At 50.1% G+C, this 26,408-nt stretch overlaps 5 protein-coding genes across 5 annotated transcripts; 4 read left to right on the top strand and 1 right to left on the bottom strand.

The window, feature by feature from the left end:
• Positions 1 to 2,125: 2,125 nt before the first annotated feature.
• On the top strand, positions 2,126 to 14,110 carry L3040_001416 (uncharacterized protein; the record flags this gene model as incomplete). The annotated part of the gene is made up of 2 exons (XM_007292973.2): positions 2,126 to 10,982; positions 11,043 to 14,110. 2 exons carry the CDS (start codon positions 2,126 to 2,128, stop codon positions 14,108 to 14,110), a joined length of 11,925 nt encoding a protein of 3,974 aa, XP_007293035.2.
• Positions 14,111 to 16,967: 2,857 nt separating this feature from the next.
• L3040_001415 (uncharacterized protein) lies at positions 16,968 to 17,415 on the top strand (the record flags this gene model as incomplete). Its single annotated transcript, XM_007292972.2, has 4 exons — positions 16,968 to 17,108; positions 17,191 to 17,274; positions 17,330 to 17,341; positions 17,404 to 17,415. 4 exons carry the CDS (start codon positions 16,968 to 16,970, stop codon positions 17,413 to 17,415), a joined length of 249 nt encoding a protein of 82 aa, XP_007293034.2.
• Positions 17,416 to 20,881: 3,466 nt separating this feature from the next.
• Positions 20,882 to 22,432, top strand: L3040_001414 (uncharacterized protein; the record flags this gene model as incomplete). Its single annotated transcript, XM_007292971.1, has 2 exons — positions 20,882 to 21,010; positions 21,065 to 22,432. The coding sequence occupies 2 exons, from the start codon at positions 20,882 to 20,884 to the stop codon at positions 22,430 to 22,432; spliced, it is 1,497 nt and encodes a 498-aa protein (XP_007293033.1).
• Positions 22,433 to 22,925: 493 nt separating this feature from the next.
• L3040_001413 (uncharacterized protein) lies at positions 22,926 to 24,470 on the top strand (the record flags this gene model as incomplete). The annotated part of the gene is made up of 1 exon (XM_007292970.1): positions 22,926 to 24,470. The coding sequence occupies one exon, from the start codon at positions 22,926 to 22,928 to the stop codon at positions 24,468 to 24,470; it is 1,545 nt and encodes a 514-aa protein (XP_007293032.1).
• Positions 24,471 to 24,567: 97 nt separating this feature from the next.
• Positions 24,568 to 25,097, bottom strand: L3040_001412 (uncharacterized protein; the record flags this gene model as incomplete). The annotated part of the gene is made up of 2 exons (XM_007292969.1): positions 24,568 to 24,987; positions 25,059 to 25,097. The coding sequence occupies 2 exons, from the start codon at positions 25,095 to 25,097 to the stop codon at positions 24,568 to 24,570; spliced, it is 459 nt and encodes a 152-aa protein (XP_007293031.1).
• Positions 25,098 to 26,408: the final 1,311 nt, after the last annotated feature.

Raw genomic sequence — 26,408 nt, 5'->3', positions numbered from 1 at the left:
CTTTCTGTCAGACTGAATTTTTCTCGGCACAGTATATTCACGGATTCAGTGGCTCAGCCCCGAGTTGCCCTCAGAAGCCGCAGCTGAATCTTTGAACAGCCACCGAGCGAAAGACACCGAATTTCCCACAGATTTGTTAAATTCTGCTATTTGTAGTTTGCGAGTGAACAACTACTGGAACCGGGTCATCTAAATTCGGCATCAGCTGAAGTCATCAACCATTTTCGCACGTGGAAAGTCGAGACGAGCGGTAATCATGGACTTCGGACGATTGCATTATGTCGAAAGCACAGCATCGCTGGCCGACGTCTCACGGCGCAGGTACCAAAATAACATCTGGATCGTGATCATCGCTGACTGGGCGCGTCGGCGATATCAAGTTGGCGATGGACTGGATGCTTTCATATGGCGATGCACTCAGCGCTGCCTAAAACGTGATATTGTTTTTCGGCTTCAGTCAAGCCTGGAAATCTGGTACAGCAATACTGATATGTTTCAGAATAACACATGTATGCATAAAAAAAATATCGATGCGGCCGTCGTGGGATGCCAGTAACAAACGGCGGCCTATGGAGAAGAAGATACAGATACTTCAGAGCTCCCCGTGCTATTGGGAATCTTGGGACACGTGATATTAACAGGTCACAGACATGCCCGGAGCATCGAATAGAAGATTGCTCTAGGAGCTGCAGATACCAGCGTGTTATGCAATAGCTCCTTTGACGGCCGATTGATATATTTCATATCTATGAAAGTCACCAGCATTACTACAGGTAATATTCACGCCAAGAGCCTGCAAAATAGAGTTTTCACTTTGGACGGCGTCGCGAATCGCGACGATCAACCTCTCTCTGCTTTCTCGACTCCCATAACGACTTCCGATTGCGGATCACTCTTGTTACCATCATATCTGCTTTAATCGAGCTGTATCTATGCTATGCTTTAATTTTAATTTTCTGTCAAGTCTAGACAAATCCCGGCTCCAGAAAAGTTCAAGGTCGAGCGAGGTGTTCTTGACTTCGCAAGATCCAGAGCTGCATGCCAATTGGTAGTCTTTTCAGGCCATACTTTGTATTTCCTATACGAGAAAACTAAAGATTACAAAGTAATTATCAAGTCTTCGAAGTGTCGAAGCCCAAATGGTTGAGATTGATTGCGCCTAATGCAGATCTTCAGCATCGCCGCCAGCCGGAACCACTGCACGATATATTCACTTTTTCCCCAAGTCGTCCTCAACATCCGACCTCGTTTCTCCAGCATACATTCTGGATCTTAAAGACAGCTTCTCAATGTAATTTTCGGTGTCAGAGCATGAATTGGGTCACTTGAATCGGTGGCTTTCTTGCTACTCCCCAGTGGCTGAGTACCCAATCCAATCCCTTTCCAGCATGGAAGACCTCTTGCCTGGGAAGCATTTCTTAGTACCACGATAAGCTTTTAGAAAAAGCTTCGTGGTGCAGAAACCTTCCGACCAGGATGACCAAGCTGTCAACAGCAGCAAACCTCCGACAAGCCACGGGCGGAGACTTTGCTGCACTGGGATATCACGCCGTAAGAGTTTTCTCGTCGGCGGGGAGCCAGTTCACATCAGCCGGCGAGGTATCGATATTTCAGGATTTAGTATATCATAGTCATGGTACCGCGGTTTGTAGACTTTCGAATTCCCATCTTCATTTCCTTGTCCAAACCAAACCCAGACCCTTGAGAATACTCGACTTGAACTACTCAAAATTTCCCGACTTTGAAAAACTTCGACTCGCTATCTTTTCCAGGACTCCCCATTGCCACTCAATCATCAACTCGAACTATTTTTGATCTCCCGGCCAAGAACTTTCGACTTGTTCATCCCGAGTCACCGGACCTCTCCCATCAATAACCTTAACCTCGAAGTTATCATCGCTACATCGAACTTCAGAATTACATCCTTTACTCTTAACTGCTATACTTAGCGCGACTTGGTCCCGTTGAAGATATCCAGTCCTTGTAGATCCCCGACTCATCAGATCAGAGAGATCACCGACATCAAACACAAACTCGATTTCGTATTTCCAATCACATATCACTCGTTGATTCTGATCCTGTATAAATCCTAGTATACAATACTACAACCCATCACTCTATCAAAATGGTATCCGTCAAAGCTTCTCAAAATCTCACCATGCGAGGAGGAGAGCCGATTGCCATTGTCGGGACCGGATGTCGATTCCCAGGCGGAGCCAGCAGGCCTTCCAAGCTTTGGGAGATGCTTCTCGACAAGCGAGATGCCTTACGAGCAATCCCCATGGATCGCTGGAACTCCGATGGCTTCCACCACTCCAATGGCGAAAGAGCCGGAGCTCTCAATGTCAAGCACGCCTATCTCCTCAAAGAAAACGTGCGCGAGTGGGATGCATCTTTCTTCGGCATCAATCCTCGTGAAGCTGAGGCCGTTGACCCTCAGCATCGTATTCTCCTCGAAACTGTTTACGAAGCGATGGAATCCGGCGGCTTCACGATGGAAGCTATGCAAGGCTCTGACACGGCCGTTTATGTCGGTGTTATGACAGCAGACTATTGCGAAATGCTTCTTCGCAGTCCCGAGAGTTTGCCGACCTATTTTGCGACTGGGACAAACTTCAGTATCCTTTCCAACCGACTGTCCTACTTTTACGACTTGAAGGGTCCGTCCGAGACGATCAACACTGCCTGCTCGTCCAGCTTGGTCGCGGTTCACCGCGGCGTCCAGAGTTTGCGCTCTGGAGAAGCACGCATGGCGATTGCGGGTGGTGCGAATCTGATCCTCAACCCTGAATTTATGGCTGCGGAGTCCAATCTCCATATGTTGTCAGCCGAAGGACGTTCCCGCATGTGGGATGCTGGCGCGAATGGATATGCCCGTGGTGAAGGCTTCGCGGCTGTGATTATGAAGAGGCTCTCCGATGCCATTGCGGATGGAGACGACATTACTTGCATTATCCGCGAGACTGGTGTAAATAGCGATGGCCGCACCAAGGGCATTACTCTACCCAGCGGCGAAGCTCAGACAAGTCTGATCCAACAAGTCTACCGTCGAGCTGGCTTGAACCCCTTTTCCGCCCTCGATCGCCCACAGTACTTCGAAGCACACGGTACTGGGACCCCAGCTGGTGATCCCATCGAAGCCAATGGTATCCGAGACGCTTTCTTTGCCGAGAACGTCAAGCGAGAAGGGGAGAAATTGATCGTCGGCTCTGTGAAGACGGCCATGGGTCACACCGAGGGAACCGCTGGGTTGGCTGGTCTGATCAAGACTGCCAATGCCATCAAGTTCGGTGTTATCCCTGGTAACTTGCTCTTCCAGAGCTATAACCCCAAGATCCTCCCCCTTCTTGACCACCTTGCACTCGCTACCGAGACTCAAGCTTGGCCTGCTCCTCCCGCCGGCCAACCCCGACGTGCTTCGGTCAACTGTTTTGGTTTCGGCGGCACTAATGCCCACGCCATCGTCGAAAGCTATTCCCCTGCACCAGCACTTCATCGCAAGCAGCTTATGCCAGCATCAACCCAAACACCAATGGCTATTCCCCTTGTTCTCTCAGCAAACAATGAGGCGTCTCTTGCTACCATGGTTTCCAACTACCGCGACTTCATTGCGAGCAACGATCAAATCAATCTCAATGACCTTGCTTGGACTCTCCAGAACCGTCGGTCCGAGCTTGCTCTCAAAGCCACCTTCGCTGGACCGACCAGAGAAGCGTTGCTGGCTAACATGACGGCTACCATAGGGAAGACACAACAAACACCTCCAGCGGCTATCGGTACGCGCCGTGACCACCGATCGAAGAGCGCTCGCATCTTGGGCGTCTTCACAGGCCAAGGTGCTCAATGGGCTAATATGGGTCGCGAGCTGGTGCTCTCATCTTCAATAGCGAAGGCATCTGTCGTCCACCTCGATGCTGCACTTGCAGGGCTGCCCGACGGACCTGCATGGACCCTGGAAGACGTAATCTGCGACAAACAGGCCGGCAAGCGAATTGACGAAGCCGAGTTCTCGCAGCCAGTATGCACCGCAGTTCAAGTCATGCTTGTTGACATCTTGCGCTCTGTTGGCCACAAATTTACCACTGTGGTCGGGCATTCTAGTGGTGAAATTGGCGCCGCGTACGCGGCTGGTGTTGTCAGTGCCTCCGAGGCTATTAAGATCGCATACTACAGAGGACTGCATACGAAGCTTGCCCAGGGTCCATCTGGCAAGGAGGGAACGATGTTGGCCGCTGGTCTATCGCATGAGGACGCTGATGAATTCTGTGCTCAGTCCGCCTTGTCTGGACGGATCCAAGTAGCAGCCAGCAACGCCCCTGAAAGCGTGACCTTGTCTGGTGATATTGACGCTATTAAAGAGGCTAAAATTATTCTCGACGATAGAGGCATCTTTGCTAGAGCCTTGAAGGTCAACAAAGCCTACCACTCCCAGCATATGAACCCAGTCTCCATTCCTTATATGGCCTCGCTTAGAGCTTGCCACATTAACCCAAAACTTCCTTCCGACGGCTGCACTTGGGTTTCTAGCGTCACTGGCGACCCAATCATAGACGAGGTGGATCTCAAAGCTCTGACAAGTGTCTACTGGAAAGACAACATGCTTAAGCCGGTTCTTTTCTCCACCGCTGTCGAACAAGCGGTCCTCGGTGAAGAGCCTTTTGACTTCGCTATCGAAGTTGGTCCGCACACAGCTCTCAAGGGCCCTTTCCTCCAAACTTACAAAGCCGCTACCGGGGTTTCCCTCCCCTATGGCGGAACGCTCGCTCGCTTCACCAACGATATTGCCGCTATGTCCAATTGTCTCGGAGGACTGATGAATCACGTCGCTCCTTCAGCCCTCACAACATCCGAATATATCCAGTCCTTCCAATCCGGCGTCGCTCCAGCGCTCGCTACAGGCCTCCCAACCTACGCCTGGGACCACTCTCAGATATACTGGGGCGAGACCAGGTACTCGCGTAAATACCGTCAACGCAGTAAGCCGCGCCACGATCTTCTTGGCGCCCAACTTCCAGACGATTTGGAGCATGATATGCGGTACCGCAACACCATTCGAGTTCCGGAGACTCCTTGGCTGGCTGGTCACAAAGTACAAGGGCAAATCGTGTATCCCGGTGCTGCGTATCTTGTGATGGCTTTGGAGGCATCAAAAGATCTGGCGAAGGATAAGCAGACGAAGTTGGTGGAACTGCTGGATATTGAGTTGTCCCGCGCCATCGCGTTGGAGGAAGGTTCCGCCGGTGTTGATACACTCTTGACCCTGAAAAAGACACACGAAGGACCCTTGAATGGTGAAGACTTTATCGAGGCAGAGTTTTGTATTTTTTCGGCTATTGGAGTGGATGCTGAGACATGGGATTTGAACATGAAGGGCCGCCTTCGTGTCGTCCTTACCGACTCGAACACTCCGGACATCATCCTTCCAGTTCGGGATGATACTCCTTTACTTCTAAGCACCCTTGACGTGGAGAGCTTCTACAACTCTCTGGTTGAGATTGGCTTTAACTACACCGGCCTTTTCCACCGTCTGACCGGCATTAGCCGTCGAATGAACAGAGCCACTGCCACTGCTATCGAGTATCCAGAGGACCCTGAGATGCCGGCAATGATGCATCCCGCGTTGATGGATGCCTCATTCCAGACTGTATTCGCTGCCCTTCACTTCCCTGGTGATGGTGGAATGGCCTCTCCATACCTTCCGACGGGCATTAAGTGTCTTCGCATCAGTACAGACCGCGATGAAGCTGCTCCCGCCACACAAGTCACGATCGATACATTCATTACGAGCAACGAGAATATGAAGATCGTCGCAGATATCGAAATATGCGACTCAACCACTGGAGCTCCCAGGCTGCAGATTGAGGGGCTTGCCTGTACTTCGCTTGAGCGTGCCAACGCGGATAACGATGTTGAGCTTTACTCTCAGACAATCTGGAGACCGGAAGTATCCAAGACTGCTATTAGACCTGCCCTTTCTGCTGAGGATGCAAACGAAGAGCTCAGTATGGTCGATCTTTGCGAGCGACTTGCTTACATGTACCTACGCAAGTTGGACCATTCTGTGTCCAGAAAAGAGGTCGAGACCTTTTCTTGGAACCACCAACGTATCTTCCAATTTATCGATCATCTGTTTCCTGTCGTAGAAAATGGCCAACACCCAACTCTTCGCGCGGATTGGGCCAAGGATGACCCAATTTGGCTCGAGACACAGGCCGCCAGGCATATGGATCAGGTCGATATACAGCTCATCACTACTGTTGGGCAGAACCTTTTGTCCGTCGTCCGTGGGGAGACGAACCTACTCGAGTGCATGATGAAGGATGATATGCTCAACAGATACTATGCTCTTGGCCAACAAATCAAGGAGTCAAATGTTTCTCTCAGCCGAGCCGTCGGCCAAGTCGTTCATCGATATGCCGGGATGAAGATCCTGGAAGTCGGCGCTGGCAACGGATCTGTCACAAAAGGTGTGTTTGAAGAAATCGGCCATCTTTTCAAGAGCTATACCTTCACCGACGCCACGGACAGATCATTCGAGTTGGCCCGCGAGAACTTGCAGAAGTGGACGGGCAAGATGAAGTTTCAACCTCTTGAGATTGAAGGCGATGTAACTGAACAGGGATTTGAAAAGCATTCTTTTGATATGGTCATCGCATCGAACGTGGTTCAGACTTCTCAGAATCTCCAGCGAACCATGGAGAATATTCGCTTGCTCCTCAAGCCCGGCGGATATGTCTTGCTACAGGAGATCAGCGTCCCGGATGTTCTCCGCGTCAAGTTTATGACCTTAGGTCTGCCAGCTTGGTGGCTGGGAGACGAAGATAGCCGCCGCTTTGGCCCTGCTGCTTCGATGTCTCAATGGACCTCACTTCTTAAGGAGACAGGGTTCTCTGGCGTGGATCAGGTCACCAATGATCTCGCTGATCGCCCGATGTTCATGACTTCTGTGGTACTTTCTCAGGCACTCTCCGACGAGGTTAAATTCTTGAGAGAGCCATTGTGCCCGCCAGCATTGCCTATTGTTCTTAAGGATATCTGCATCATTGGCGGCAACCAGGCCAGAAACGCCGAGATCACGGCATATATTTCCGAGTCCTGCCGACGACTTGGGAACGAACTGCCACAGCTTTCGTATATCGACAGCATTGACAAAGCTCATCTCCACACTACTCCTTTTACATCTGTCATTTTCATCCAAGATTTGGATCAGCCGATCTGGAAAGATCTGAAGCAAGAAACGATCACTGGTCTTCGAAGTGTAGTCGATCAAGCCCGCCAAGTCCTATGGGTCACATCTGGATGCAGACTCGAGAATGCTTACGCGAACATGTCCGTTGGTGTGGGACGCGGTATGCAATCGGAATATGCCCATGTCCAGTTCCAGCTTCTGGATATTGAGCCATCCGAGGCTGAAACTAGCAACGACTTGATCGCCGCAGCTTCCCTGCGACTATTCGCCGACGATGCTATTCGAGTTGCTAGCCCCAACATTCTTTGGACGGCTGAGTCCGAACTTGTTGTTAAGAATGGCAAGTTTCTGATTCCTCGTATCACTGCAGATCAAATCTTGAATAATAGACTGAATGCTCGCCGCCGCCCGATCCAAAAGAAGGTTTCGCCAGCCGAGACACAAGTCGTAGTATCCGAGTCCGAGGGATCATACGTTCTTTCAGAACCTCATCTATCCATGATCGCCACTAAGGATACTTCCGCTATCAAGATCAAGGTTACTCATTCCTTGCTATCAGCTGTCAAGGTTGGAGAGAACATGCATATGTACCTTACTATCGGCAAGGTTGTTGAAGGTGGCGATATTGCGTCCGGCAAGGATGTTCTCGCATTCTCCAACATCAACGCTTCTATTATCGATGTTCCAGCTTCGCAGGTAGTTCCGATCTATGTCAAGGTTGATTCTCCTCCGAGGTTCATCGAGTCGGTTGCCAGCACTTTCGTCTCCACCGCCCTGTTCTCCAAGCTTCGCCATGGATCCACCGTCCTTTTCTTGGGACCGGACAGAAGCCTAGCTTCCGCTTTCCAAGCTACAGCCGAAGCACTGGGACTGAAGATATTCTCTGCGTCTACGCTGCCTGTCCCAGCAGGATCGAAAACTATCTACATCAACCCACATACCCCGGAGCGAATCCTCCGCAAAATCCTCCCCGCCAAGATTGATATGGTGTTGGATTTCTCAGGTCTGGACCAGATTTCCAGCATTTCTGCTTTCCAAGGATCCGCGGAATGCATCAAGACCAAGGTCCACGATCTTTTCGGTAAGAAGCCTAGCTCTGGTGATAACGAAGCTCCAGATTATCTCCACGATGAACTTCTCAAGGCACACTTCGTCGCTGCAAATTTCGTCGACCGTTCTGAAGATCCTGAGATCGTCTCACTGTCTCAAATTCCCAACTCCAAGACGCGAGCATACCCCGCTGTACTGGATTTCACAAAAGCCTCAGAGGTATCTGTTCAGATTGCCCCCATCAATACCAAGGAGCTTTTCAGATCTGACAAGACCTATCTTTTGGTCGGATGTACGGGGGGTCTTGGACAGGCGCTCTGCAGATGGATGGTCCAGAACGGGGCTAAGCATCTTGCCCTTACCACCCGAAACCCCAAATCCGTAAACCAAGTCTGGCTGGATGAGATGGCCGCTGCTGGGGGCAATGTTCAGATCTTCGCTTGCGATGTCACAGACGGTACTTCCCTGCGCAAGACACACGAAGAGATCTGCTGCAAGATGCCCCAAATTGTCGGTGTCGCCAACGCTGCGATGGTGCTCGCCGATCGACTCTTCAATGATATTACTCTTGAGGATTTCCAAATCTCGCTTAGGCCTAAGGTGGATGGGACCAATCAACTCGACGAGCTGTTTGGCGAAAGAAGTGATCTTGACTTCTTTATACTCTTTTCTTCACTGGCAAACACAGTCGGTAATCGTGGACAAACCAACTACCTGGCCGCCAACGGTTATATGCAGACCATCGCAGCTCAGCGTCGCGCCCGTGGCCTTACTGCATCCGTAATGCATATTGGTATGGTCATCGGCATCGGAGTCGTGTCTCAAGATGCAGCTCTCGAGAGCTCTCTCAAAAGACAGAAGTGGATGGCTATTTCTGAGCCTGAATTCCTCGATATGTTCGCCGAATGCATCTTGGTTGGTCGTCCAAACTCCGGACACTCTAACGATATTATCACTGGTCTCCCTCGCAACAGTACCCTTCCGACAGCTGACAACCCTTGGTACGCATCTAACCCAAGATTCTCGCACATGGTGCTGAAGGAGGAGGGCGAGGATAATTCTTCTGCGGGAGGATCATCGCTTCCTATCAAGCAACGCCTTGCTGCAGCTACCACTGCTGAGCAGCGGGCTGAGATCATCCAAGGGGACTTCTTGCAGAAGATGAGCCGGATTTTACAGGCGTCTGCTGAAAATATAGAGGTCAAGCAGCCTCTATTGGCGCTTGGCGTTGACTCTCTCATGGCAATGGAAATCAGATCATGGTTCTTGAGCTCGATTGATGTCGATGTGCCTGTTCTCAAAGTCCTCGGTGGAGGGAGTATCCAAACTCTCTGCGCTGAAGCGGGTGCCCTCGTCAAAATTGTTAATGCGTCAGCAGGGGAGATTGAGATCAGAATTACCGAGGGGACCTCGCCACCATCCGAGGCTTCGGCTTCTTCTGGAGCTAGCACTCCTTCCCTTCTCGCAACGCGACCATCTACTCCAGGTCTATCCGAGGACCTTACCTGGCTTTCAAGAGCAGGATCCGAGACTGGTGAGTACGACGGCGTTGAACTTCTGCCCGGCATGGAGCGTGTTGGACGCATGTCGTTCTCTCAAGAACGTCTTTGGTTCCTCCAATCCTTCCTCACAAACCCCGCCACCTATAACATCACGCTCGCATACCGCATCAAGGGTCCTTTCCGCGTCGCAGATTTCAACCAAGCATTTTACGATCTCATTGACCGCCACGAGACCCTCCGCACTGCGTTCTTTACAGATAAGACCAACTACCTCGCATACCTGGGGGCCGTTGAGAAAACTCCCTTCGTCATGGTGCAGAAGCCTTACACCGGCGAGGCCCAGGTCAAGGAGGAGTTCAACTTAACGAATGATCATAGCTACGATCTCGAGAATGCCGAAAGCATGAAAGCTACACTTCTCATCGAGAGCCCTACCTCCCACGTGCTGATCATGGGATTCCACCACATCGCTGTGGATGCCACTTCTTCCCAAATTCTGGTTCGCGATATCGCAGCCATCTACTCGGGAGATAAACTTGCTCCCTTGAATTATCAATACATCGACTACGCCAATAAGCAGCGCGCAACTGTTGAACAAGCCCTCAGCAAGGACGTCGCATACTGGAAGTCCGAATTCCCCGACGTTCCTGAAACGCTTCCTCTCTTCGACTTCGGCACCGTCAAGTCCCGCAAACCATTGACGGAGTACAATATCCGTATCATGGATGCCAGGCTCGATGCTTCCTTCACTGCGACTCTCAAGGCGGCTAGTCAAAAGCTCCGCGTCACGCCGTTCCACCTTCACTTAGCTACTCTGCAGACCATGCTACACAAGCTGCTGAACATCGATGATGTCTGCATTGGTATTACTGATGCTAATAAGAACGATCCCGATCATGTCGATACTCTAGGTTTCTTTGTCAACTTGTTGCCGCTTCGCTTCAAGGTTGAGGGGAGCCGATCGTTCGCTAAGCTCACCCAGCAAGCACGAGACAAGACCCTAGCTGCTTTGGAGCATTCTCAGATTCCATACAATGTCTTGCTCGATAAGCTTGAAGTCCCCCGCTCCACCACATCCAATCCCATGTTCCAGGTTCTCATGAATTACAAGATGGGATCCTTGAGATCCGTGCCGTTCGGCGAATGCGAGGCGGAAGTGGTTGACTTCCAAGATGCTAGCAACCCATACGACTTGCAGTTCGATGTTGAGTTGGCTGTCGATGGCACAACATTGATTACAGGTATGCCCACAAATAAATTTTGACATCCGGCTCAAATAATTGCTGATCAACATCACACAGTGTCTACTCAAAGTTACCTTTACTCCGAGGAGGACCTTTCTACTGTCCTCAAATCCTACACCCACCTTCTCAAGACTCTCTCATCTAAGCCATCCCTCCCTATCAAGGACCAATCAGTCTTCAGCATTAAGGAAGCACACAAGGCTATCACCATCGGTACTGGCCCACGGGTCAACATTGATCAATCCATCACCATCAACCGGATGTTTGACTGGGCCGTCAAAGCTCGCTCGAATAACATTGCGGTTGTCGACAACGTCGGCGGAAAGTTGACTTGGATTGAAATGGCTTCGTGGGTCAGCACCATTGCTGCTCATCTGCTCGGACTCGGTGTCAAGCCCCAAGCTTTTGTCGGCGTGAACTGTGAGCCCAGCGCAATGAGCGTTTGCTACTGGCTCGCAGTCATTCGGATTGGAGCTATCTATGTTCCGTTGGATACTTCCAACCCCGCTGCTCGCCTGGAACTTATCGTCAATGACTGCAAGCCAGTCGCCATCATTTGCGATGAGCAGACCTGGGCAGTAGCGCAGCGTGCTTTTCGGGCCCCTAACCGCCACATCTTCAAACTTTCAGATATAGGCGGAAGACGCACTAAATACACCGAGGATATGTCGAAGCCACACGAGATAGCTTGTGTCATATACACTTCCGGTACTACAGGTACACCTAAGGGAACACTTCTCACCAACTCCAACTTCATTAATCACATTTACGGTGTCAATAAAGAATGGGACATTGGCCGAGAAGTCGTCTTGCAGCCAACTAACCTGGGCTTTGATCTTTCTCTCGCTCAAATGATGCAATTTGTTGCCTCCCAGGGAAAGCTGGTCGTTGCATCACTGCAGACTAGAACTGATCCTATGGCACTCGTTAATCTCATGGTCGAACACCAGGTCACTTATACGATCGTCACGCCTTCAGTCTACGCCCTAATTCTTCGCCAAGACCCGGTGCTCCTTCAACAGCTCACTGCTTGGCGTACCGCATTCTCTTGCGGCGAACCGCTCACCAGTGCCATCGTTCAGCAATTCCAGAAAGTCAACCTGCCCAATCTGCGACTGCTTAACTCTTGCGGGCCTACAGAAATAACGATCATCAACTCCGCCTGGGAGATTCCGCTTCAAGATCCCCACGCTAGCGAGCAAAACATGATCGTCGGGTCCTCTCTTCCCAACTACTCTACCTATATCCTCGATGAGTATCTCAACCCCGTACCGGTCGGTTTCCCAGGTGAGATGGTCTGCGGCGGTGCAAGCATCTCGCAAGGCTATCTGGGCCAGACAGAACTGACGGCTGCGAAATGGGTCGCCGATCCATTCGCATCCGACGCTGATCTCGCCAAAGGATGGAACCGCATGTATCGCACCGGCGACAGAGCCAAGATGCTTCCGGACGGACGATTCGTCTTCCTCGGTCGCATAGCTGGTGATAACCAAGTTAAACTTCGTGGTGTCCGCATCGAACTCGACGACATCCGATCAACCATTGTGCGAGAGTCCAAGGGCGCGATCACCGAGGCAGCTGTCTGCCTCCGTGGAGAGGGTGACAATGCTTTCCTTGTTGCTTTCGCAGTGCTTAGCCGGCAGATCACCGATACCCGCAAGTTCCTTGCGGGACTACCACTTCCTTCTGCTATGATACCCAACACTTTCGTTACTTTGGACATCCTACCCAGAACACCGAATGGCAAGATAGATATGCGCGCACTTGCCGCCCTCGACTTGCCATCTCAAGATTCTCAGCAAAAATTCGAGGACTCCGCGCCAATTGACCTCACCATGACCGAGGCTTCTCTCAAGGAAATCTGGAGTCGTTGCTTGCCAGCTGGTGTCTCGGTTGCCGGTGTGCGCGGCGGCTCAGACTTCTTCGTCCTCGGTGGCAACTCCATGCTCCTTGTGAACGTGCAAGCCATGATCCGGGACACCTTCAACGCCAACATCGCCCTCTATACCCTCTTCCAGTCTAGCACGCTCGAGAGTATGGCCGCCCAGATCGAAGCCGTCTCCCAAGTCGAGACCACAGTAGTCATCAACTGGGACTCCGAGACGGCCCTTGACCCCCGACTCTCTGAACCTTCCCCTCACTCCCTCGGCCTGCGACCGGTCTCAAGATCTTATGTGGAAGTCATACTCACCGGCGCCACCGGGTTCCTCGGCACTCAAATCCTCCGCGAACTCGTAGCCGACGAACGCGTCGGCAAAATCCACTGCATCGCGATCCGTCTCCCCGACGGCAAAACCTCACGCTCCCTCCCCATCGCATCATCCAAGATAGTAAAATACTACGGCGATCTAGCGTCCGAGCGTCTCGGCCTTACTGACGCGCAGTTTACCGAGCTCTCCAAGAAAGCCGACCGCATTATCCACAACGGGTGCGACGTCTCGTTCCTTAAGTCCTACAAGTCCTTGTCCGCTTCCAACCTCGGGTCGACCAAGGAGCTCGTCAGATTGGCCATGGTGCGCAAAACGCCCTTTCATTTCGTATCCACGGCGGGCGTGGCCTCTTTTATACCCGAGCAGGACCTGGGCGAGCGCTTCATCCCGGACTGCCCTCCCCCGGTGGACGGAAGCATGGGGTACGCAGCGAGCAAGTGGGCGGGCGAGAAATACCTCGTCGCTGCCGCCACTCAATTTGGGCTACCGGTCTGGGTGCACCGGCCGTCCAACATCCTCGGCGAGGGTGCCGCGAGCGTGAACATGACGGCCAACATCCTCGAATACTCGATGCGGGTCGGCGCCGTGCCCCGCACGCCCGGCATCGACGGCCACATGCAGTTCGTCGAGGTCGACGAGGTCGCGTACCTGCTCGTCAACTCGCTCTTCGCCCGCAGCCAGGACGGCGCCGTCGTCAAGAACCACTGTGGCGACGACCGCGTCCGCATCCGCGAGCTCGGTACCTACCTGGAGAACAAGTTCGGGCGGAAGCTGGCCGTCCGCGAGCTGGACGACTGGGTCGAGGAGGTGCAGAAGGCGGGCTTGTCGGTCGGGCTCGGCTCCCTGATCAGGGAGGTGCTGCGGAACAGCGCGGGGACGGCGAGTTTGAAGACCTTGAGTAGACGGCGATACTGATCACAACTCCCGGAGTTGGGATTCTTTTTCTTTTTCATTTGTTTGTCTAGATCGTAGTATTATCGATACACAAGACGGAGTTTAGCGAGGGATGGTTTGCCTTTTTGTTCTGTTTTATTTATTCGTTTTAGATATGGATAAGGATAACGGCGCGGATGCAAAAGCTTGCTCTTGACGGCACGGAATTTGTATTTTGGTATTATACCGTCTCTTATCGCGATCCCCCTGCCACCTTATACAGACCTCGATGGAGTCGGGACCGGAGAGTCCTCTGTCTTTGGATACGCGGCTGTATCGAGTTTGAATTGGAAAGTTCAAATTATGTAGATCGCTAGTTTAATATATAGAGATTTTACATATGATCTATTTATCCTGTTTTGTTCTCTCGTCGTGGAAATTGTGGCATTTTTAAGAAGACGGGCCGATTCATTCAGGGGCGCGGGGGCGGTGCGGGAGGAGGGGAGAGGATATATGCAATGAGGGATGTTGATTTCCCGGCAGATCTTTCGTAGAGCTGCCGCCGCCGTGCCCGGTTTACTTAGAAAAGGATCGACGCATGGATGAGGGGGTTACTCATCCTCCCCCCACGGATAAGTACATGTCGAAAGTATAAAGTTGCAAGGGATCTTACCAGCTCTCAAACAGATCAACTTATACGGAGTAAGGATTCATTCAGCCTTGAAACGTAGTATCGTTGAGCCGGTATTTAATCTATGCAATGGAGTTGATAATGCTTTGAGCCATTCAGAAATCACCGCTCTACGATTTACAAACTGATTGTTAAATCGATGCCGATATGAACTTTTTATTCGGCTTATCGAGAACTTTTCACTGTTTAAATTAGCAGATATATAATCAAAGAATCCTTTACTCGCATTGTACTATTAAACGAAAAGATTGAAAACACGAAAAACGATTGGACGTTCAATACTCGAATACTTTTGAATTTAATGCTTAGGTTTAGCAGCAACGATTCGTTTCAAAGATTGATATGAATCTAATTTATAAGATCATATTAACGAAAGCGATATCGATATTTCGAGCGAAAGTAATGCGAAAACAAGACGTTATGAAAGCAGAAGAGATAGTGCGACAATCTTAAGCGACTACTTGAGGAACTCACGGGAGAGCGGGAGATCATATGGAGCTCAGGAAGATCTTAAGATTATGATTTATTGCGTGAAATCAGAAACTATCGAGAGTAAAGATTGAAGGAAGCTGAGTAGGCGGCTCCAGAGGTGTTGAACTCAACTGGAGTACGTGGGGGTTGACTGGGGGGAGGCTCAGCCTTGTTAATAAAGGGGGAATAGGCGCCGTGGATTGGCTGTTCCGAAGGTCGAAGGAGTGGCTAAGGGGGCTGAATGTCGGTACTGTATAGTAGTAGTTCCTTGCTTTTAGCATGCTTGTCGGTAACATTAGCGTCGAAAAAGACATTAGACGGTCCGGGGTTCGAGAACCGAGGAAGAGGCTCGAGGCTGCTTTCGGTGGTAAGCAGAACTGTTTTGAGTACAACGTTATAGGCGTAATTATTACACCTTGAGGATACGAAACAGAGGTTTTTACTAAGGTAAGTAGTATTTTCGAGAGGGTCGAGTTACAACGTTGCACTACTACGTATATACTTGGTATGAAAATGTTGATTGTAATCAATCTCGGTGAGTGCAAGTACGTACGTAGTACGTAGTACTGTAAATCGAAAACGGCCGTTAGCGAAGGATTTCGAAGCATCGAAAAGGATTCGGCCGCACGTACGAAATGAAAAATTACAAAATGCGATACGTGCGATCAGCCTCATTTCGGTGATTATCAATACTTAACAACTTATACGATTTGCAATCGAAAAGGTCACCTCGAATATCGATGCCGAGAAAATCTGCAAAGCAAATAATACGTCGGAGTAGCGGAACTTATAGAAATCGGAAAAATTTTAAGCTAAGCGCTAATAATTATACGAAGATTTACGCTTGCTTTTGGTATCGGAAATGACGTTGTTAATCAAAATTGCTACATATCGGTTATGTTGGTCCGTTATATCGGTTATTTCGACTTTTTAACGGATCAGGATTAAAATGAACTTAAGAATAGCTTTATAGTGCACTCCGCTAAGAGAGAATATCGAACGATTAGGGTCGGTTGGCGTGGTTGCACGTGGTCTTGGCGTTATTGCAAATAAAACTCGGAAATGTACCGGTAGCTAGATTAAAACAAAGAATCAAGGAAACCGTTTAACATTTTATATGCTTGCAAGATCTCTATCTCTTATAGCCGAAATGCAGACAAGCCAAGTGTCAAGAGTAGAAGGCTTAGTCAGGTGAGCTGACTAAGGCGTTTTTCTATATATAGTAGAGTAGCGTTCTCAGTTATTGTACCTTTTTGGCCCGTTAAGCCCAATGGTAAAGCTATCCAGCTACTGGTTCCTAACACCAAAGCGTTCTACACCGAATTTCCATTAGATAATTAAGCAAGTCAATCGAGCCTCCGAAATCCTATTTCAAAAGTCAATCCAATTACTACCTCCTAGTCCCATGCGTAATGATTACCGCCTGAGGGTTGGGGAACCAGGGGGCTTAAAGTGAAGTTGTAAGCTTTTGAGCCACCCTCAGGCGATAATTAAGCTGTACTGTGGTAGTTGTACGTACCTGTCAGTAGGGTCCTCGATCGTTGCGTAGATTGATTTAACTCAGCTGCGAAATCCTTCCATTATGCAATGTTATGCTCCTTCGACTCGGCAAAGGATTCTGAGACTCGAAGGTAGTAATGCCATAAAATCCCGCCCTTACCCTCAACTCCCTTCCAAAAGAAGATAAAAGAATCTTACACCTCGATATAGATCTTGTCCATCAATAAATTAACAGCCATGCAGTTTACCGCCATTCTCAGCATCCTCGCCTTGAGCGCCGGAGTCGTCCACGCCGGAGTCCGCGCCGGACAACCGGCCTACTGCAGCGGCGGCACTTCATACCCAAATGTCAACTGCCTTGGAGAGTACCAGTTCTGCGTAAGTTTTGATTCCCTCCCCCTCCCCCCTCCCCGGTTTCACAGGATCATGAGCGACTGACAGAATCCATGGATGAATACAGTGCAGCGAGCTTCAGACTCCCGACACCCCGACATACCGCGGCGACTGCATCACCTACACACCCAGCGTCGATTGTACCGGTGGAGTAAGTATCTCACCTGCTCGAATGACTGGGATCCAAGCTAACGTTGTGAGAATAGACTGTCAGATGCGTATGTATCATCCCGGTGATGGGCTGTTTCGTTTAGAGAGCATATTATTGACTGTGCGTTAGTGTGTTAGTTGAATTCTCTGACGAGAAAGCTTTGGCATTCGGGGCGGAAGGGACCGTGTATTCAAGTGTTGAATCGGTGATTGTAATACGCTCTCTTTTATAGTATGTATTGCATATACTCGAGGTTGCGAGTGGATTTTGAGCGTCTTTGTCATTCATATTAATAAACGAATAATATACATCGGCTTTTGCACTATTTCTCATCTTGCAGTATAAGTCATTAATATACACCGCCTCTTTCCCTTTTCGGTACTGCTCGTTAAACCATACTGGCATTCTTTGAAATTAGATACTCCAATGCCCTTGTAATCAATATTTCGCATTTGAAAAAAAATTGGTGTCTTTTGAATAAATATTCGTATTGTTCAATTATCTGGATCCGCCGAGATTTCCAACCGATTACAGCCCTCGCGTGCGCAGTATGGTATACTAGCGTTCACGTCTTAGGTGGCATATATAGTTCCTAAGCAGTGCGAAAGTCTTTGCTACACGGATGAGAAGAAACATGCAATGGATCTTGGTGTCAAGGGTCGAAGTTGGTGCAGGACAGCTGAAAAGATGAGATAGTCAAGATCAACGTGTTTGTTTTAATCGCCTAGAGGCGCTGGCTTAGTGTTTCTACTTTATGCTTTACGATATTTATATATCATTCATGCTATCTATCCATTCAATATCGATGACGTATGAAAATAGTTTATTCTGTTGTATCCACGAAGCTTGCTTGGATTGCCGTCTCCGAATTGGGACTCTGCAACTCAAGGCTCCAGGCTGCTGCCTGATATGAGCATGGCCTCAGATGTCGGCGGTTTAATGTCGGAGAAATTTCAGCCGGTATTATATAACCTGACTACAGTTGGCCTTTTGTCCTTCGGGACATTGTAAGTTGCCCCAAGGTCTGATGGCTCAGTAGTATACTGACTAAAGCAGTGGTCAATTTGAAACGATACAGAGAAGATTAGCATGGCCCCTGCACTAAGGATGACACGCTCAATCAAAGAGAAGCTACCAATTTTATTTGCCTTCTTTTCATCGTTTTTTGAGGTCGAAATTTTTCTAGAGAAGGAGAGGGGGGTTCTCTAGACATTGCTTTTGCACTTTTTGCGCATCGATCGTTGAGAATCGACGTGGTGGGTCTTTGTTATTATTTCTCCGGAAGCGAGGGCGCTAGCGAGTGCCGTTGCTAGACAACAATGCCCCATATCACTTGACGGTCCCGACCGGGACTTCAATTAAAATATCTAAATGCTCAGGGTGCAGCTATCGTGATAACCATACTGTTATTCGGTATTCTGAAAACAGTCCTCAGTGGGATAGAGAGCTGAAAATTGAGCGTCTCGTCAGATACTGGAGCCAATTCGCTGTGCATGGTAAAAGTCAAAAAGGTCCCGGCAGGCTCTATCGAGCCGTAAGACAACAAGTCAGTACACTTGCGGAGGTGCTGGCTTATGCCGATACGGCTGTGAGTGATCCGGAACCCTGTATACCGATGGTCAGTATGCTCGCGGAGCCATTGGCCGATACACCCGGCACGCTACACCGAGCCGTATTACCGTTCAGCAAATCAGTACTCTCGCGGAGCTGCTGGCTTTTACTGACACGGCTTTAGGTGACCCGATAAAACCTTTCATATATTGATCCGAAGCCCTGCAAAGGCCGAAGTTCATGAGTAAATTTTGGAGCCTTGGCGGCGGCGCGGCGGCGCCCCAATATTAGGTGCGAGCATTATCGGAAGCACCACCTCAAGTCATCAACTCTACAACAAAGGTTTTTTCGGAGAAAAATTATTTTTTGAAATGGATTGAAATTCTGACGCAATTATTGCCCCCCCCCCCACCCTTTTTTTTTGATACCCTACAGACTTCTGTAAGCTCTTCCAGTTTAAGCTAACGTACCTTCCACTCTCAGCACACCGTACTTGCAATCACAACGATGGCTCGTACGCCAGCAAAGGTCGCAGATGTTCCAAAGGCATAGGCAGTGCGAAACGAGACCAGATTCCAACGTCATCTAAATTGAAAAAAATCAAAACTCAACACCTAAGCTCAAAAGTCAACTTTACGAAAATTGCTGTGAGTCCATGAGCACCTTGGTATCTTTGTTGGGAGGCCTAAGATAAGGGCGCTTAAGGCACGTACTCAGCCACGGAGTCCGCCTTCTCTACTTCAGGGCCGATGGCTTTTACCCTGTTGTACAACCTCGTTGGCGGATGCATAAACGACTGTCTTCCGCGCAATTAAAAGTCGAAACCTTTCGGGTCAATCTTTTTGAATGAGAATTTGATAACACAAGTTCTTTGATAAAAAAATGGCAAAGTCACGTCGGGTGATCAGAAAATGTCGTAGGAATCTCGCCTGACAAGTGGAGTGCTCACTGGCTATTGAGATTGGTGTTGGGAAAAGAGCTCTAGCGAGGAGCATTCAAAACAGTTCCGAGGCAAGGAGAACTGCGCTGAAGCTCGCAATGTGGCTTTTGGATTCGCGGAGCTTTTCGACCTGGCGAGAACGTTATAGTGGCTCAGTAGCTTTCCTTATGCTTGTTTGGGTGCTGAAATGGGTTTCATACAAGTCCATCATCACGGTCAAACATGACGTTAGCCAAGCTTTATATCAAGGGTCACTACTAGCTGAATGACGAGGTTTAGCGAAGAAACTACTGGAGGTGTTTTACAGTTTGCTCGAAACGACGAGACCTCCAACAACCTTGCCAAGCATCAACGAAGTTATTGCCATTCGTTTCTGGGTGCAGCATATGATCGGCAATCGAGTTCATTGGATCTTTCACGGTGTGTATATCGAGTTTGCCGTTTCGTGCTTTGCCCGTGCGGAAGGCATGTTGCCCCAGCTACTAGAGTGCGGGCCATGCTCCGGACAATGCTCCACTCCATGTTTCGGCGAGGCTCTGGCAGCACTGTCACAAAGAGCCTAGATATACGTCATCAAAACTACTTGTCGTATTCGCTGATAGAGGGTTTCGACTCTCATCGCGGACGAATCATTCGGATGGTTAACAGACGAGAGAACTGGACTTTCGTCCATAGCGAAATCAATGAACGGCGACCATCTGAAGTCCTGGTTGGCCCAATTGATGATCGGTAAGGCATATGGAAAAGAGGCATCTGATGCGCAGGAGCGAACCGTTTTATCCCAAAATGCATCCCGAAATGCGATTCGCAGGTTTTGGCGCTAGAGAGATGCATATTTCAGACCGAAAAACTTACATGGAGTTTCTAGCTCTGTACTAAAGACCTTCCATCGCCTGCTAGATACGGAAATACATCTAACAAACACTAATGTCCGTGGAAGATATCAGATTCTTTGATAGTCATCCCATTGTACAGTATACGCATACACTTCGCTACTTCACTATAATTAAATATCCCGTTACAAGTCGGTCACCTCAATATCGCATGACATCGATCGCTGGGAATAACAACACGATATAAGAACTGATCTCAATCCGACGAAATTTCTTATCCAACATGCCTCCAATCTCCCGTGAAATTTACGGTTCTTTGAATCGAGTTACTATGCTCGAAGCAGATGACTACCTTCCGGAAAATTCGGCTGCCAAGTTGAAAGTATTCGAGATATCCGGCTCCCCTGAACCTGTAAGTCCGGATTCATTTTTTTTGAAGCTTTCCTAGCTAACCTATGAATGACAGGCGCTTGGCTCGATCATCGATTCGGAAACGAAGAGAGAGTATATGATTATAATGATTTTACTTGCCATTTTGATTTCCTCCATTATCGGACTTTCCATTGGCTTTATTGTTCGCCAATGTCAGCGAGCCCATTCCAGGCGAAAATGGGATGTCGAACAAGGTCGACGAGAAGTCAAATATTCCAGGCCCTTCGGTTCCTCCGAATTGTCCTTGGGAATGTACAAAGACAACGGCGAAGAGGAAAGCCTTTACGTTCGTACGCGGTCATTTGATCTGCAAACACCTGCAGCCACTCTACAATCACCAATGGTTCCAATGGCCCCAATGGTCCCGAAGACTCCACATAATGCATCGTCATTGGAAGCGCACATTCTTTTCCCACCTGGAATAAAGCCATCGCGAACAATTCCGAGCCAGCAAGGACCAGGAGCACCTCTACGGCCCGATCGGGGTTCCATTTCACTACCTAACATCTTCGAAGCCGCTGGCGGGCCGTCCATGATGTCTCAACCTTCATCATTAGCGCTTGGGCCATACTACAGAGCCGGGATGATGCCCATAAGTCAACTCTCAACAATGCAGACACGCAGAACCTCAACCCCATCTCCAGTTGTCGCACTAAGATCGCGCAGCACCACACGCCCATTGTATGAACGCTTGCAAACCAGATCATTATGGTCCTCATCGGACTTCAGCGCCACATTCGAACCGCCTTCTCCTAGCCTCTACTCACCTACTTCGTCGATTCCAGTTCAATTCAGAAACCTCTCTCCTCGACCGGCTCCGGCACTATCCAGTTTCGACCACATATCATCTGCGAATCCCTTCGAAGATGTTTCCTCCATCGCGTTACCCATCGGGACACCAGCACGGCCTATATCCTCGATAGATACCGAGGGCGGTCTTTCGGCACTCTCATACCCTGGACGAATAGCCCAGCTGCGCAAGTCCCTAAGCACCCTTCCAGCTCTAGACATCCCACCATCCCCAGCACCATCTCAGGAAAGTCGCCCACCCTCTTTTGCACCTAAACAAGATCGCTCCGATGCAGCCAACAGAGAACCGGTCAGCAAGATCGAGCGGTGGCTCTCCGGATCAACCGGGACCCTCTCCACATTTGGTTCTATCCTAGGATACCCTGAGCCGCAATCCGAGGCGAGGAGATCGAGCGAAGCGGAGACTTGGTCGAGGAGAGGTCCGGTGGTGTCACCTATACGATCTATGAAAAGTTCACGGCGCCGCGGAAGCTCACCCGAGGACTGGGTGAGGGGGGGTCTGGGAACGTCGCCTGTGCGAACCACCGTGGAAAGCTCACGGCGTAGCAGCTCCTCGGAGGGAGAAGTGGTATTAATCGCGGCGGCATTTTGACTGGGCTGAGAGCTAGCTAGCCATACCTAGATATGGCGTAGTATGGCCTTCGGGGCTAGGGGGGAGGTAGTTACGGAGTCGCGATTACAGATGAATTTCAATATAATATCTAAAACTTTGAATTTCAAATTGTATCGTTTGCTTTGATTCGCCGTGATTCCCGCTGAGACTAGTTGATCAAGACTCAATCGCGACAACATACTTCCCTTGGCCTAACTTTCTCTTCAGCTGATACAGGTAATTTCAATGCGTGTCCTAAGTATACATCTTAAAATCATTCCGTTTCTGTTTGCTTGTTTGTTTATCTTCTTTCGACGGCTCGCTTAATTAAGGGGGTCCCGCTGAAGCCAAGTACTACGGAAGTATCGAGCCGAAAAGCTTGTCCGAAAGTATAACTAGACGTCATCAATCGTCAAACCCAGCCCCGGCCATCGGAATTCCATCCCTCAACCTCTTCCCGAGCCACGACCATCCGTGCAGGCTACAAGGGACGATGACACGCAAACCCGTCATCGCCGTCGCAGGCCTCGCCTGCGAAACCTCAACCTTCACCCCCTCGCGGACCCTCGCGCCAGCCTTCCACCCCAAACTCGGCGATCGGGAGATCTTCGCAAAACACACCTTCATCGCGCCCGGGACAGCGCTGGGCAGTACGGCCGAGTGGCACGGCGCTCTGATCGGCCACGCCTTGCCCGGGGGCGCGGTGACCCGCGCGGCGTACGAGGAGCTCGCAGGGGAGATTGTTGCCCGGCTGACGAGGATTGTTGTTGACGTCGGCGGGCCGCTCGATGGGCTCTGGTTCGATATCCACGGGGCCATGTGCGTGGAAGGCATCGATGATGTCGAAGCGGAGCTGCTGGGACGGATCCGCGAGGTGGTTGGGAAGGACGTCGTCGTGTCCGCGTCGTTGGACTTGCATGGGAATGTCTCGAGGGAGCTGGTGCATCGGGTGGATTTGATCACGTGCTACAGGACAGCACCGCATGTCGATGTTGTGGAGACGCGGAAGCGTGCTTGCAGGAACCTCGTTGATGTTTTGGATCGGAGCGCTGGCTTGAAGAGGCCGTTGAGACCGTTTAAGGCATGGATTCCTATTCCAATCTTGCTGCCCGGGGAGCAAACCTCTACTCGGCTAGAACCCGCCAAGCACATCTATGAGGCCGTGCGTGAGGTGGAAGCCATGGATGGGATCATCGATGCCGCCGTATGGGTCGGGTACGCCTGGGCTGACGAGCCTCGGAGTCGTGCAGCGGTTGTGGCAACGGGATGGGACGAGGCTGCTGCGTCCAGGGGCGCAGAGAAGCTCGCCAAGATGTTCTGGGCAGCTCACAAAGACTTCGCTTTCGTGGCGCCTACAGGGTCATTCAAAGAGTGTCTCGACGCTGCATTGGTGAAGGGAGCCCGCCACCCGTATTTTATATCGGACTCCGGGGACAACCCGACTGCTGGAGGTTCTGGTGATGTTTCGTGGGGGCTTACTCAGCTTTTGGCTCGAACTGAATTCAAAGAGCCTTCTGGCCCAACAGTAATATATGCCAGCCTACCGGGCCCGGAGGCTGTTCGGATCGCTGTAGAAGCGGGGATCGGGGCCACAGTGACAGTAACAGCGGGTGCCGAGATCGACAATTTGCACGCCGGGCCCGTTACGATGACCGGGAAAGTCCACTCCATTAAGTACGGCGACAAAGATGCTGTTGTTGAAGTCGTGATACACACAGGGAGTGTATTCGCTATTCTCACTAGGCTGAGGAAACCTTACCATCACGAAAGCGATTTTACCGAACTCAACTTGATGCCTCGCTCGGCCGACATTGTGATTGTCAAGATCGGGTACCTGGAGCCGGAACTGTACGATATGGCTGCAGATTGGATGCTTGGACTCACGCCGGGAGGAGTGGACCAAGATATCGTGCGGCTGGGACATCGCAGGATTCGGAGACCGATGTGGCCTTTCGACAAAAAGTTCGACCCGTCCCCAGATCTAAGGGCGCGGGTCATTTCACCATCTGATGAAGTACTTGAGGGGCCTGATGAATGAAATGCGTTACTCTCTCCTCGGCTGCACAAAAAAGGCCATCAATCTCAACACTTTTTGGGGCGTTCTCGGTTAGCATCGGAGGGGGGAGTAGGCCACTTCAACGCGATATCGACACCATCTCCCCGAAAAGAGCACATCTTTGATATTCAAGCCTCGCGGCCATATCTGCCCACATTCTCTTCCGTGACTCTAGGACAAGAGCTGGGTCGGTGACCGCACCGATTTGATCCCCCTCGGGTTTTGTCTCTGCCTCAAGCTGATCCTTCTCGCAAGATTTGGAGTCTTCCGCCTTCATGTACGCCCACCATCCAGAAAGCGACTTGACGGTGTCTAGTGCTTCGCCATGATCACCACTGGCCTCGAACTCCATGCCCACGCTTCCCGCGATCAGAGTAGTCATATACGTGCAGTCTAGTTCTTGGATCCGGACATCAACGCCGATCCATCCGTTGCTCACGCAGTCCGTCTTGACCCGATGGAGGATGGAGCCTCCTAAAGCGGGTCGCGGAACGTGGTCCTTGGCTAGGGTTACTTCTCGATACAGACAAGATCCCCTGTCGGTCCAGAATGAAAATGCATTCAGCCAACCACTGTAACAGTCTTTTTGTCCAGAGCCGCCACGCTCATGCTAGACGATCCGTTGCCAAAAGTGCTTTTAGTAATCTATATACTTGGCTCGAGGCGAGAGCGCTGGCTGGCTGGCTCCTTCCTAGCCCGTTTGGCTCTCTCAGCTTGCCGTGGCAAATCAGGCAGAATCGTCTGCTAGGCTAGTCTCATCTAGTCTAATCTAAACCCATCCAAACCCATCCAAACCCATCCTATCTACAACTCCCGCCACAACCCTCCCTAGCCGCTTCCAAAAAGAAAGCCAGGCGCAACACAACCATACAGCCACACAGCCCATACAAGAAATCCCCTCCGCACCACCCGCTCCACCCCCGCCCGAAAACCCGTCTCCAAATGCTAGACATCACCCCCCAAGCCCCCGCACACTCCAGATCTCCGCCATCCTCTCCCGCTCGGACCGCATCTCGTTATGGCGTCCCGCGGTGATATGATACCGGTACGCAATGCACGAGGATTTTTCTTCGCGGGTGCGTACTAGGCGGGCTGGCGTGGCGTGGCGTGGCGTGGCGTGGCGTGGGTTCGTGGTGGTTCCCGAGCGGGCGGGATGTGCCGCGTGTGGCTGGATGCGGGGCTTGCTTGCTTGCTTGCTGTTGGGTGGGTTTCGGGTAGGTAAGTGGTTGTTGTTGATGATGATGATGATGATGATGATGATAATGAGCAAGCGAGCGGGTGCTTTGGTTGGGTGTTGGGTTTTATTGTACTGCTACTACTACTACTACTACTATTACTACTGCTACTACTATTACTACTGCTACTATTACTCCTACTACCATTACTACTATTATTACTGCTACCAACCCCGTCTCGCGATCTAAAACGTAAGCAAGTGTTCCAGGAATACAATACAATAGATGATCGAATTGTGAATAAATAAGATGAATAAATAAAACAAATTAATGAACGCTACCTCTCTTCCAAACCTCTCCCACCCACTCACTCACTTATTCACTCACTCACTTACTTACTCACTCGCTTACTTACTTACTCACTTACTCACTTACTCAACCGCTTATCTGAAGCAAGAAAAAAAAAAGGAAAGGAAAGAAAAGGAAAAGAAAAGGAAAAGAAAAGGAAAAGAAAAGAAAAGAAAAGAAAAGAAAAGAAAAGAAAAGAAAAGAAAAGAAAAGAAAAGAAAAGAAAAGAAAAGAAAAGAAAAGAAAAGAAAAGAAAAGAAAAGAAAAGAAAAGAAAAGAAAAGAAAAGAAAAGAAAAGAAAAGGAGAGAAAAAAAAAAAGAAAAGGAAAGAAAAAAAAAAAAAACCTGCGTCTTGTTCCTCACTCTCTCTCTTCCCCTCTCGCCCTCCCACCCTCTC

This window comes from Drepanopeziza brunnea (genome assembly GCF_022702325.1).
Source record: "Drepanopeziza brunnea f. sp. 'multigermtubi' strain 214-2 chromosome Unknown ctg2, whole genome shotgun sequence".
In the NCBI taxonomy this organism is placed as follows: domain Eukaryota; kingdom Fungi; phylum Ascomycota; class Leotiomycetes; order Helotiales; family Drepanopezizaceae; genus Drepanopeziza; species Drepanopeziza brunnea.
Note: the sequence above shows the minus strand (reverse complement) of the source record. Positions and strands in the feature narration are given on the sequence as shown.